The sequence below is a fragment of the Ambystoma mexicanum genome, chromosome 11 (genome assembly GCF_040938575.1).
Source record: "Ambystoma mexicanum isolate Mex_15411 chromosome 11, UKY_AmexF1_1, whole genome shotgun sequence".
Lineage (NCBI taxonomy): Eukaryota > Metazoa > Chordata > Amphibia > Caudata > Ambystomatidae > Ambystoma > Ambystoma mexicanum.
The window spans coordinates 1,119,841,820-1,119,856,126 of NC_090934.1; the positions used below are offsets into that span (position 1 = coordinate 1,119,841,820).

Sequence of the window (14,307 nt, forward strand, 5' to 3'; positions counted from 1 at the left end):
AAGCCCCACTAGCAGCGCTGTTTTGAGCGTGACCAATGTGATGTTCACTGTGGCCATGGGCTCGAATGGTTTGTGGGCAAGGGCGCTAAGAACCACGTTCAGATCCCAGACTGGGTGCAGGCGTCTGACAGGCGGGTAAAGTCTGGTCAACCCCACAAGGTGCCTCTTCACCACTGGATTAGTCAAGGAAAAAGTGAACCTGTCCAAGTTCCTTTATGCGCCAATGGCCGCTAGGTATGTCATGCAGGTGTCTACCTGAACCCCTGATCTGGCTAAGGATGCCGAAAAAGACACCTGGTCCAGAGGGCAGGTTAGCGGATCCACTCCATTTTACTTGGGCCAAAAGCAGAACCTGGTACATTTGCTCTTGTACTGCTTTCGAGTAGCCTGATTCCTGGCTCCCTGAATGATCTCTAGTTTGTCTTGGGACAGCTGTAGATTTAGCAGAGTCACCTGCTGTGGTACCAGGCTTCTAGGGCTAGCCTCTCTGGGCAAACGTGAATCACTGCCCCCTCAACCCCTGCTGCACCAGGAGCAGGCCCTCCTCGATCGGGAGAGGGACTTCTGTTTGGGCTGACAGCTGCCGCAGGTCTGAGAACAGAGGCCTGGCAGGCCACTGCAGCACTATGAGGATGAGACACAGCCCCTGGGATTGTCTTATCTTGCAAACAACTTTGTGGATGAGCGGGGTAGGAGGAAAAGCGTACGCCCACATCCCATCCTAGGGGATCTGGAGCACGTTCCAGAGGGAGCTGCGCCCGTTCCCCCCAAGGAGGAAAACTGCTGATAAGTGCGGTTCCTCCCCGTTGCAAACAGGTCTATGATAGGCTGACCCCCAACTGCTGAAAATCTCCTGAAGGACTCCTGTTCCACTGTCACTTGTAATTGTCAGAGCCCATCCAACTGAGTCCAGCCAATTGATGTGATTTTGCTGGTCGGTCTTGGACCAGAGACCACGTACTGAGTGAGCCCCCAAGGTAGCACCCACCCCTGGAGAGAGCAGTCCGTAGTCATAGTAGGATCCGCCGGAGGTGGTCTGAATGATCTGCCCACGAGGTTCACATCCTGCCTCCACCACATGAGGTCCTGCTGTAGGAGCGCAGGTATAGTGACCGGGGCTCCCTGATGACCCGACTCCTGATCCCAGGATGCCGAAAAATAAAGCTGCAGCCTCCTCATTCGCAGCCTGGTGTAAGAAAAAGCCAGCAGGCATACCAACAGTACTCCTAGCAGGTGCTGGTACCACTAGGCCGTAGTTGCTGTCATGCTGAGGAAGTGAGCAACGGAAGCTTTGATCGCCGCCACCTTCTCCCCTGTGGGGCACACCCTCTGCTTCTGAGTGTCCCACAGTAGCCCCAGAAACAAAAGAGTTTGTGTAAGGTAGAGCTGTGACTTCTTAAAGTTGAATGAGAACCCCAGTTCGTAGAGTGTAGATGAGTGCCTGACCTACTCCGGGGACTCCCCTCTGACGAACCAGTCACTGAGGTACGGATACACATGGCGGCCCTTCGATCTGAGCAGGGCCGCCACCCCGTTCATCAGTCTTGTGAATACCGCTGGTGCCGAGTTCAAGCCGAACGGCAGCACCTTGCATTGAAAGTGCAACCCCATGGCACTGAACCTGAGGAAGGATCGATGGTGCTGTACTATGGGGACATGCAAATATGTGTCTTTCAAGGGAGCACATCCAATTCCCCCCACACAGCGAGTGGGCTATAAGCATTGGCGTCACCATTTTGCAGAGGTAGGAATAGATTGAGGACGGAAAGATCTAGGACCACTCGCAGGCCCACCTGGTTCTTCTTTTGAATGGCAAAGATGCAGGAGTAAAATCCCTGTCCCTGCTGAGGGAGAGGAACTTCCTCCACTGCCTCGTTCTCCACCAGGGAATGAATCTGCGCCAAGAGTGAGGGAGTCCCAATCTGTGAAAGGGGAGCAGGGGAAAACAGGAGGGCGGGATGGCTGGGGAAGTCGGAAGCCAGAGGAGACCACCGAAATCACCCATGAGTCTGCAAACAGTGAGCATCAAGCTTGACTGTGCAGGTCCAGCCTGCCCCCAACTGGTGTGCTGTGGACCTGAGAAGAGCCGTCATTGCTTTTTTGGGTCTGAGGCTGATGACAGAGGGGGACTGAAAAAAGCCCTTGTGTGAAGACTTTTGGTGTTTTCGCCTGTGCTGGTTGGGTGACCTGTCTGGTTACCTGGACCGGCGGTCATGGAAGCCCCGGAAACCGCAGAAAGATCGGCCTCTGTCAGATCGAGAGTGGCCCTGTGAGAAGGTTTTAGCTGCTGGCTTGATAAGAATGGCCAGGGACTTGGCCGTCTGTGACCTGCTCTTCCTTTTATCAAGCTCTTAGTCCATGGAGGAGTGGAACAAGTCACCGCCCTCGAAGGGTAAGTCTAGGATCCTGTCCTGGACATCAGGATTGAATCTGGTTGCCTTAAACCATGCCATCCTTCTCCTGTCTGTTGCCACACAGATAGCCCTGCTCACAGTATCCATGTGCTCCACCATGGACTCCATGATGTCCTGTGCTACAAGCTTCGCTTCAGAGAGTCCAGCCACGAAACAGGCTTATTTATCAACCGGAATATCCAGCAAGAAGTCTGCTATCTCTCTCCACAGACATTGGTTAGCCGCTGCCAAGATGGCGTTGGCATTGGCTTGTCCGAGGTGAAGTCCTGCATTTGAGTAGACGTTCTTGACGTAGGCCACAAGCATTTTCTCTTCCATGCCCAGCAAGACAGACGTTGCGGTGCTCGTAGAGGAAGTCTGGGGCTTGGCATTCATGGATGCCGCCACAATGACTGAAGACAGTGGCTGGGGGTGCACTGATAAGAGCAGAGTGTCTCCATCCACTTGCCTGAACTTCGCATCCAACCTCTTATTTGTTGTTGAGTGGAATGGGACTTCAGCCAACCCTTTTTCGCAAGGGCCTCTGCATCCTTCTGTAAAGCTATGCCTGATCTGGATTCTGCTTTGATGGTGAGCACTTCGGCCAGTATCCCAAACTCTGGCAGCTCCCTCTGTGGTTGGGGAATGCCTAAGTAATCGGCTAACCTGGCAATCCTGTCATGGAATGCCCTAGCGGAGGAAGGTCACCTGTGTTACGAGGGACCCCTGGGTCCATAGGTGCTAGTTCTGCTGCTGAAGAAGGCCCAGGTGCTAGCACTGGGGGTGCAGGCGCCACTACCGGATTACCGGAGGCATGGGCAATGTAGGTGGAGGAGGTAAATGCTGTGCAGGCACCTGCTGAGGATCCGGTGTGTGAGGCAGCATCTCCTGGATTATGCGTTGAGAATGTTCCCCATCTATGAGGAGCGCATGAGAGTCACAAATTTGTCAAGAACATGATCGCTGCAAGCGGGCTGGGTATGATCCTGCACCAGGGCCGGCTGAGGTGTAGTAAAGTCCTGTTGCCTGCTCCCTCCTTGCGAGTGCATGCCGTCATGGTACATAGGCTGACCCAGGAATGTCAATTTGCCCTGGCCGCAGGCTCTCACCTTTGCGCTTCACCATGTTGGCGACTTTCTGTCCTGGGTGGCATTCTGTTTGCACGCGCCGCCATCTTATCTGTGCCTTCCGCACGTGCTGTGGACGATGTGGGCCTGGGCTCAGCCTTCATGCCTGGACACATCAGTGTTGCCCCCCCCCATGCACCTCAGGCGTGGGCATGATAGGCAATTGGCCCTTGGCCATGAGGCTGGTTGTGCTGTCTGCACTGCATCAAGGTGACCCCTCAGACGTGAGCCCGGTAGCAGAGCTAAGCCCCTCGGGATGTGTCCCGGTACCAGAGCCCATAGGCCCCTCGGCAGTGGAACCGGTAGGGCCCTTAAACCCCTTGCCGTTAAGCCGGTAGCTACCAGAGCCTCAGTGTCCTTGCTGCCAGTGCGAGGGTCTGATTGACCCCTCCTGTCGGAAGGCTTCCCCGGGAAGGAGTTGCCCCTGCTGTATGCTTTTGAAAAGTGTATGTGTACCTTCTTGGTCTTCATGCGTGCGTACTCCTTAATGTTCTCCGGTGGTGTCCTGGAGAACAACTCTCTCCACCGCGCCAGCCTGTTTCGTAGGGATCGGGGTGGGAGGGCGCTGCACGCTGAGCAGCTTCCCATCTGTGGTCTTCCCCAAAGCACCGGAGGCAAAGTGCGTACGGATCTTATGTGGGGAAGGAACCATTGCACGAAAGGCACCTGTTGAAGCCAGCCGCGGTCGACATGCGCAAGAGACGGACAAGGACTCTGGTCGACAGTGTTCCCAACCTGAAAAATTAGAAAAAAAACAAAGATTAGGAAAAGCACATGGAATTACAAAGCTTGAGGTTTCACCCAGGAGTGCTGGTGAAAGCGATCTGTTCCCGTTGATGCGGAAAAGAGCACTGAGGAGTAACGCCGATGGGCGGGCGTTAGGTGAGCACACCCCCGCGCCCGTATACATTTAAAGGGAAAGTGTTGTTTTTCTGGTGAAAAAAGGTTCTGTTCCCGTCCCTAGCGAGGGACACCCATACAGGATGGAGGAAAGGGGACGGGATGGAACAAGTTACTTACCTCTAACTGTTGAAATCCAGCATGGGTCTGGCATGGATTCACATGCTCATGAATATTCCCTGTCGTCAGGCTGGGAATCCTCGGTAAAGAAAAAAATCAGTTTCAGTTTTGTTTCTGAACTGTCTTTCTCCTAATAACCAATCACTGGTCTCTGGGTCATACTGCCCCCAGCCAATGACTGCCCTCTCCCTAAGCCCCGCCTCTGGCAGCCATCTTCAGATTTGGTAGCACGTAAAGTGGCAGTAGGACCAAGTGAAGAGCCGCAGAGGGGTAGGAGGGAGGGTTCGCATGTGAATCCATGCCAGACCCATGCTGGAGAACAATAGTTACAGGTAAGTAACTTGTTCCTTCTCCAACATGGGGTCTGGCATGGATTCACATGCTCATGAATACAAGAATACATAGCAGTACACACATGCACAACCACGGAAGGTGGCAAGGCTCAACATTAAGCATTACATCAACTCAACATTAAGCATCTCTTACCTCCTCACCAGGCCCACCTTCAGGTGAACAGGTTGCGCAGCACTGCCTGGCCGACTCTGGACTCCTCCCTGGAATCTTCGACCTCCATGTAGCAGCCCTGCAGATGTCCAGCAAGGGCACACCAGACAAGAACGCCGTGGTAGCAGCGATCGCTCTGGTTGAATGGGCTCTCGGGCGGCCGGGCAACGGTCAGTTTGCCAACCGGTGACAGTGCATGATGCAGCCAGAGAGCCATCTGGACATGGAACCCTTCAAGAGAGCCTTCCATTGGTTCACATGTCCAAAGTTCACAAACAGCTGTGATGTCTTCCGAAGGGTCTTCGTGCGGTCCACGTAGAACTTCAGCACTCTAGCCACATCCAGCGAGTGCAAAGTCCTCTCGGCCGGTGACGAAGGCGACGGAAAGAAAACAGGTAAAACCAAGGGCTCGTTGAGATGGAAGTCCGACGGCACCATGGGCATGAAGGAGGGGTGCTTCCTCAGCACTACCCTCGTCTTGTGGAATGTCAGGTATGGAGGCTTACAGGAGAGGGCCTGGATCTCTCCCACTCGTCGTGCGTAGGTGATGGCCACAAGAAACGCTGTCTTCCAGGAAAGGAACTTCAACGGTGCCGAGTGTAGCGGCTCAAATGGCGGCCCCATGAGCCTGCTCAGCACCACGTTGAGATCCCACGCCGGGGCCGGAGCCTTCACTGGCGGGAATGACCGGAACAGTCCTTTCATGAACTCCTTCACCAGGCGGTGGGACCATAGAGATGACCGCCCCGGAGTTCTGGTGTAACGGGAAATCGCCGCTAGATGGATCTTGATGGAGGCATCAGCTAGCCCCGGCTTGGCCAGCGACAATAGGTACGGCAGCACTTGAGGGGCTGTAATCCGCAGAGGGTTAATCTTCTGTGCACGGCACCAGACAGAGAACCTCTTCCATTTGTGTCCATAGCACTTGAGAATCGAGGACGCCCTGGCCTTTGCAAGCACCTCCTTGCAGTCTGCCGGGATATCGTACCCTCCAAACTCTAGCGCTGCAGGAGCCAGGCCTGCAAGTTCAGCGACCCCAGCTCGTGGTGGAGAATTGCTCCCCCTTCTCTGGCGAGAAGATCCGCGTCCGTCGGCAGCTTGATCGGGGGGGACGCTGACATGTCCAGGTGGTCCAGGAACCAGATCTGCCTCTGCCACGCCGGTGCGATGAGGATCATCCTGCACCGGAACCGTCTGAGTTGATTGATGAGTCACAGTAGCAACGGCAATGGTGGGAACGCATACAGGAATAGGCCGTCCCAGGGGAATGAGAAGGCATCGGCCATGCTCCCCGGCTGGAGAAACCTGCTGGCGAACCTCCGGCACTTGGTGTTCGTCGCCATCGCGAATAGGTCGATCTGGGGATTGCCCCATCGTTGGAATAGGAGATCCACTTGATCCTGCCGCAGTTCCCACTCGTGGCACAAGCGCAGCTCCCTGATGAGTGAGTCGGCCAATGGTATTCTTTATTCCTGCCAGATAGAAGGGTACCAGAAACATCCCCTGGGCGACGGCCCAGTGCCACAGATCCTGGGCCTCGTTGGATAGGGCTGGGGATCTGGTGCCACCCGGTTTCCGGATGTAGAACTTCATGGTGATGTCAGTGAAGATCCTTACCACCTTGCCCTTGAGGGACATAAGGAACGACCTGAGGGCCCAGAACACGGCTCAGAGCTCCAGGTCATTGATGTGCAGTGACCTCTCCTCCGGGAGCCAAAGGCCTCTTGCATGGAGATCTCTGGTGTGCGCTCCCCATCCCTCCAGGGAGGTGTCTGTCGTCACCGTCTCCTGATGCGCCGGGATCTGGAAGTCCATGCCCGCCGCCAGATGCGCGGGGGTGCCCCACCACCAGATCGCTTGGCGGAAGGTCTCGTTGAGCGAGATCCTGTCTTCGAAGGTACCCGTCGCTTGCAACCAACGGGCGTCGAGGAACTCTTGCAGTGGATGCATCCGCAGCATGCACAGGCGCACGAGGTAGATGCACGAGGACATCATGCCGAGCAGGGACTTGATGGACCTCACCCTGGCCATGGTTGACAGCCATTGCACCTTGCTCAAGATGGCCTTCGTCCTTTTCTCCGACGGAGAAGCCAATCGCGCCACTGTGTCGAGCCTGGTAGCAAGTGGGATTTCGCGAAGCTAATCGAGAATCCCAGATCTGTGAGCAGTTGGACGGTCTTTGCTGTGTGCACGACGGCGAGTTCTCTTGTCTTCGCTCGGATGAGCCAATCGTCCAGGTAGGGGTAGACGTGGATCCCCTGCAGACGCAGCCGCGCCGCCACTGGTGCTAGGCACTTGGTGAACACCCTGGGCGCTGACTTCAATCCGGAGAGAAGGGACTTGAACTGATAGTGTCGCCCTTGGACCACGAATCGCAGGAACTTTCGATGTCCTTTTAGAATGGGGATCTGAAAGTAGGCATCCTCCAAGTCCAGCGACGATAGGAAGTCGTCTTCCTCCAGCTGTCCCAGCACGTGCTGGAGGGTGACCATCTGGAACTTCTGGGACTTGATGTTCTTGTTTAGACGACGAAGGTCCAGGGTGGGCCGCCATCCGCCGGTCTTTTTCCTTACGAGGAAGTAGCGAGAGTATACTCTGGAGCCTTTGGGACGAGTTTGATGTCTCCCTTTTTTAGCATCGTCCGTACCTCCAGTAGCAGTTGAGGGACGTGGTTTTCCTTCCTGGCCACAGGTGGAATACGGGGGCACTTCCTTAAAAATTCCAGAGTGTGCCCGCGGGCCAGGGCATCCAGCACCCAACGGTCGGTGGAGATGGACTCCCACACTTGACGAATCTCGCCAGCCGGCCTCCCAACGGGGTGCTCAGGTGGGGGCCCGACGTCACGGCCGGTTCAGTCCTACTTGGCCGCGGCCTTGCCGCCTTGGCCTCCTCGACAACGATGATGAGATCCTCCTGTCTTGCTGCGTCCTCTGTAAGCCTACTGCGACGAGGAGCGGGCAGCCTGGCGGTACAACGAAGAGCTGCCGCCAAATCCTTTGGAGGCAACTTGCTTGCCTCCGGTGTTCCGAAAGGACGGCCGTCGCTGTTGAAGGACACCTAAGGCCCGAGCAGTCTCTGTGTCTGACTTGATGGCCTGCAGTGAATCGTCCACTGTCTTGCCGAACAGGTTGTTCCCATTGAAGGGCATGTCCAGAACCCTGGTCTGAACGTCCTGGCGGATATCGGTCACCTTGAGCCAGCCGTGCCGACAGAGGCAAACGCTGTTGCCCATCTGGCGAAAACCGGTGTCAGCAATGTCCATGGCCACCGTAATGGCGTGGTCTGATGCCACTTCGCCTTCCTGTAGGATCTCCAGGGCCACAGCCCTCTTGTTGTCCGGAAGGAAGTCCAGCAGGGGAGCGATCTTAAACCACATCTCCCTGTCGTAGCGTGACACAATCGCGAGTGCGTTGGCCGCTTTAATCGTCGTCTTTGCAGACGAGATGACCCGTCGTCCCATGGTGTCCAGTTTCTTCCCCTCGCTGTCCGATGGGGAAGTCGAAGTTGAGGCCGTCGCCCCCGCCGCTTTCTTCTTGGCTGCCGCCGAGACGTCCAAATCCGGCAGGAGCCGTGGACGGGTTCTTCAGGAGCGTCAGCCCCTCGTCCCAGATGTCGTCCAGTAATGGAACAGAGAGGACCGTCCTCCTCTTGGCCTCACACCGTTGGTATAGGAACCCTTCCTTCTTCTGCTCTTCGGGGCAGAGCTGGAAAAGCTTGGATGCCCTGGCGATCATGGCAGCCAATTTCGTCGGGTAGGGCGGCCCGAGGGGGTGGTGAAGGAAGGTCCATTCCGTCGTCACCGCTGTTGTCATCCATCCCCCGTCATTGCCGTCTCCGTTCCCGTCTCATCCCTCGGAACAGGGGAAGGAGATGAAGGCTGTGAAGACCGTGCAGGCTGGAAAGGGGGCGGGGGGTGAATTCTCCACCGCTTGCTTGGTGGACTTTCTGACGGTCCAGGCTCCGCTGGATCGTCCGTCGGGGGTAAGGGCAACCTTGTCCTTATCTCCGTACACAAGGCCTGAATCGCCATCAAGGTCGTCCCTGAGTTGTCTTGTGGCATAGGCACCGGCTGCGACGGGAGCAACGGTTGGGGAGCAGGCTCTGTCCCCTCCGCGGCTCTCGGTTCCTCGTCAGCACTGCCGTCGCTTTCCTCGTCCGCCTCGTCGGTATCCCTCCGTATGACCGGACCTCCTTGAACTTCTTGTTCAGGACCTTTTGTGGCGCCTGCCAGCTCCTCTTCAGAGGCTGAATCTGTTTCCGTAATGGCCACCAGGCCCCCCCCTCTTTTTGCGTCTGGGGTTTCACGGGGGTCTTATCCATGGGCTGAAAAGAGGATTCCCTCCGCAGTGGCAGGGAAACTCTAGGCCCCGAGGTCGCCTCCACTTCGACAGGGCCGCCATGACTCACTCGATTGAGGTCTTGAAGGGGTGAATCAGGGCCTTCACGACTTTAGGCGCGCCTGAGGCCTTCACCTTGGGGCGGGAGGGTCACCGCCTTGCTCACCCTCGGTTGTCTCCGTCGGGATCGACCAGGACTTCTCCCGAAGCTTCTCCGACTTTCTCTTCCCCGAGCCAGAGCGTTGGCTTGTGGTTGATGGCGTCGGTGATAATGCGCCCTGCCTGGCAGCCGAGGAGCCCGAGTGATCAGCGCTCCCGGTGCCCACGGACTCGCAGTGCTTTGCCTTCTGTTGGGCCCCTGTCGCCGGGGTGCCCTCAAAGGTCTTAGAAGACCGCTCTGACTTCTTCTTCTCACCTGCCGCTGGGCTTCTCCCTTCCAGCCAGTTGCTGAGGCAGACACGACGATCCCTCATAGTCTGTTCGGACATGTTCTTGCAAAACGCACAGTCCTTTTCCACGTGCGTTTTGTCTTCGTGAAGGCAGTAGAGACATTGGGAATGCTCATCCTCCTTGAAAACGTTTTGTAATCCGCATCCAGGGCAGCTTCTGAACAGCTTGGATCCGGGCGTCGTGTTTCCTTTGTCCTGGGCCATGTCCATGCGGGGTAGGCCTCAAAGATCTTCCGGAAGCCTCCGAGAAGTGAAACTCGATGAAATCTCACCCTTGAGGGGTGTAGAAAATTCCAAAACGGGATCCCGGTGATCGGAAGTAGAAACTGTGGAGCTTGAGTCTCGATTGACTGAAAAAAAGAGGTTAAACTCTTTGAAAAATCGCAAAACGCAGTAAAAGCTCGAGAGCTATAGCACGAGAACTCCTAACACTTGAACGTGCGGTAAAAATCTGAAGATGGCTGCCAGAGGAGGGGCTTAGGTAGAGGGCAGTCATTGGCTGGGGGCAGTATGACCCAGAGACCAGTGATTGTTTATTAGGAGAAAGACAGTTCAGAAACGTAACGGAAAGTGATTTTTTCTTTACAGAGGATTCCCAGCCTGACGACGGGGAATATTCATGAGCATGTGAATCCATGCCAGACCCCATGCTGGAGAAGTAGGAGTAAATAATATAATCAATCCAAGGAATGTGCAGCTTCTGACCTCAAGAACTACGAAGCCTAGAGGTTCGGGAAGACTTTCATTTGTGGTAAACGTATGCTGGTGGAGACTTTAACTACATGATGCCTGAATGGTTATAATTATAAGTGTTCTTTTATAACATGCTTAATATCAGCGATAGGTTTCTAAGCGCAGGATTGGAATTTGAACCTGTATTGCACTGCAGTGTCTTGCTTCCAAGACGAATGCGTTGACCCTGGGCTATCCTTCCACCTTGAGGAACAGGTGGTTTAGGGAAAAAGGACCACCCCTATGAAAAGGAGCACATTTAAAGCTTTAAATTGACAAAGGTTCAAAAATTACTAAAATATGCAAACCCTAATAATTTCTAGTCTCTAATGTAAACTTACTTTTGCTTCTTCTTCCTGTGCCTTTTTTACAATAGCTTGTAGCTGCACTTCTCGTTTGAATTCTGCATGATTTAATCTTTCATCCATCATTTTCCTTCTCTGATCCAGCAACTCTTCCTTCCATTTTCGAACCTCTTTCTCCTTCAAGACAAGAATAAATGACCCAAGTCAAAGCATTGGCAAAACCAATAGGTCTCATTTTCGTTTGCAAAAGAATGGGTAAACACGATTGCATGGATTGGATGCACAGAACAGTGGTGCGGTTAATGTATGATTATGGTGGTGTGGGTGGATGATGTGACAATATTTTGGGAGATAGGAGCATAAGTTACCAAGTTTTGGGGAAGTTTAGCAACCTTTAGTCCCTGCCTAAACGACTTGCAGAGACAGAAACTAGAAGTGTCTCGACCTAAATCCTTCAGACTAATACTACCTCATAGACAGAGCCCTTCAGACAAAGATCTCTGAGTCAGTACTGCCTACACTAAGAGGGTCACAGAGTCGGAAAGTCCTTAGACTAGGGTGATGTCATATATTCGAGCTGAGCACACCAGGCAACTTCAAGATTCCCTTAAACTAGGAGGAAATTGGATCCACCCATATTAGGAAAATATCAGAGCCTCTCACAGTAGAAGAGAAGTGGGGTACATCTCGTTAGACTTGAGCACTATAAGGGCATATAGACTGTCTAGGTGTTTGTCTAAGAATCCCACAGTCTAAGAGAGCAGCAGACTAAGAGGCACACGGATGAGTAGGGAATTAAAGGCTGAGCCCATCAGAATAGCAAGGCCTCAGATTTAGAGACATAGGGCCTGATTAAAACAAGTTTGGCTGTATTTTCGCCATAAATATCATCAAATAGTATTACTGTTACAGAGAGTGGTAAGCATGTGGTAACAAAGGGTCTGTGTTATTCAGAGTCATGTGGACCCGTCAATCACTCCCCATTTTGGGAGTCTCATAATAAATACTCCATGAGGAAAGGCCATATTACTGCATACGCAATATAGCATCAATGAATGGTTTTGTGTGGCAGTAATTACGGGCAGAACTGAAGTTTCAGGTTTGAAACTCATAATTTGATAGATCGGTAAAACATGCATTCCCAAATACTGCATGTTTTGGTGATACCACCAAATTCGCAATCGAAACCTAAGGCATTCACAAAGTTAGACATGCTTACATTATGAGCTCCTTAGCATCAGGGCCTTTTAGACTATGAGGTATCAACATCCCCACTACTCAAACTAAGAGTATAGCAGTCGAGTAGAGCAGGCAGACTCGGAAGTTGCAAAAAACTTTCAAAATGGATCCTTGCAGAAAAAGGAACCAGAATCTTCAATGGCACACAGGGACACGGGTCACGCGTTACGGGAGCAGTGCTGCAAACAGCAACACACTCGTGTAGGATGTTAATCTGGGCGGACTGTTGGTGCCACAGGGCCGATGTTTTAAAAAAGCTGCAAAGTACGAGAAACACAATAGGTCATTTTCCAATGTTTTATAGTATTTTGCTTATTTGATCAGATATATACACTGAGATACAGAAGGGCACCAACTGAAAGTACTTAAAGTGCCTCTTAAGTACATGTTTAAACGTACCGTTTGCATTTTAAAAGTGTTAAATTCCGCACATCAAAGCATTTCCATTGTGGCGCTATGCGTGCGGATTAAACCGACCTATAGACTGGCGGGCGCGTGGGGAGAGGCGTCAGGCACCATTCTGAACTAGGTCCTTGGTCATCTTCAGGCGGGCCCGATATCTGGGTAGGAATGTTTCTTCAAATATCCTTATAAATGGGTCCCTTGCCAAATGAGGACATGGCACGTTTACGTTCTCCCCTGACATTAACAGTAAATTATTCAGATTTGTTGCCTTGTAGCAGTGAGTTCAAGCCCGAATTTTAGTCACAGCAGGCTTTACATTTGGATAATTTATTTATAGCTTGTCATTCAGTCCCATCTCCTCATCACAAGCATTAAAGTGTTAAGAACACATGCGTGCTTCGACAGGCGAAATCAGGTCATACTCCTGTGAGGCAGAAGCGACTCTCCCGCCTAACGTTTTCATTTTTAAATGTATTTCTTTTTTGATTATTTCCCCCTCACCACATTTTAAAATCTAATCCAGTTTCTGGCCATCCCTTGGATTTGCGAGTGAATCAGGACGCCTTCTCCGTCGGTGCTTAAGGGGATACACATTGCAGAAATGCCGAAGATTGCCAATGAGAGAGCTTTTTAAAAATAAAAAAACACACCACTGATAACGGTCAAAGACGAAAACAAAAAGATCAGAAAACGAAATTTGTCCCCAAATCAATACGATTATTTGCACCATGATTTTCGCTGGCCTTTGGGGAACTGTTTTTGTGTGTCACTTTTTTTTGTAGTTAATGTATGTTTATTAGATTTGGACCCCTTATTTTATAACTATATACATTATGTGATTTGTTTAAACCAATGTGTCAAAAATAATGAATACGTGAAAGACAGTGGAGGGAACATGAAATTGATTGTATCCAACATTGAATCGAGACAGAACGGGGGGTTATTGATTGTTTGAGAAATTGGAGCAAACTTAGACAGGCCATTATTATTATGATTATTTGCTTGGCGATGCGTGACATACATGCATATGTGAGAATCAGAGTAATATTTATTAGGTTGTTTATTCTACTTTGTGCATTTATTGAGCAACAACCTATCTTTGGGAGCCAAAGTGCGGTGTACCTCATTAGGGGTTACAGGCCAACATTAAATGGGTTCCGCGAACAATCCTTAAAGCATAGGCCCTCATTACGAGTTTGGTGGTAGCCATGGAGCTATTAGCTGCATGGCTGCCACCAAACCGGGCTCCTTTACCAGTTTCCTGCAATGGGGACTTACCGGGTCATTCCGAGATAGGAGGACCCGGTAAATCCTCCTTGCAGGAACCATTCCCCATTCCCATTTGAGCCCCGAAGGGCTCAATGGAATGGGGATGGAGGTAACAATGGGCACATTATGAGTGTCCTGTTACCTCCCTCTTCCCCTCAGGGCACCCAGAAAAGACGCCTGGTTTTACCAGGCATCTGATCCGGGTCCTGCCAAGGGAACCTCGTAATCGGACCTGACGGAATGAAGGGGGCCGGTCCTGTACAATACATTGGGAACATTCAGGGCTGTACCACCATCTAGCTTGTAGGGTTCAAAGCAGGTCTTTAAAGCTTAAGCACAGCCAGATAAACATCTCAAACTAGAGGACCGAAAGTGTCAGACTTGGCGCTACATAAATCGTGGGCTTAAATTTCAAAGCAGAAAGAGGTTCTTCAGTATCATTGGTGTAGGACCGGTTTCTTGTCCTTCTGTTAATCAATGAATGTTCTGAAGTATTATGGGATCATTTCTATTGCAAGAACATCCTA

The 14,307-nt window shown here is 52.2% G+C and overlaps 1 protein-coding gene across 5 annotated transcripts in view; it reads right to left on the reverse strand.

Moving 5' to 3' along the window:
• Positions 1–14,307, reverse strand: part of SCAPER (S-phase cyclin A associated protein in the ER) — a 4,210,252-nt gene that overhangs the window by 2,494,278 nt on the left and 1,701,667 nt on the right. For all 5 annotated transcript variants that reach the window (XM_069624455.1, XM_069624453.1, XM_069624454.1 and 2 more), the window contains exon 14: positions 10,904–11,044. In XM_069624455.1, coding sequence (XP_069480556.1) covers positions 10,904–11,044 — 141 coding nt within the window. The remainder of the gene's footprint in view (positions 1–10,903; positions 11,045–14,307) is intronic.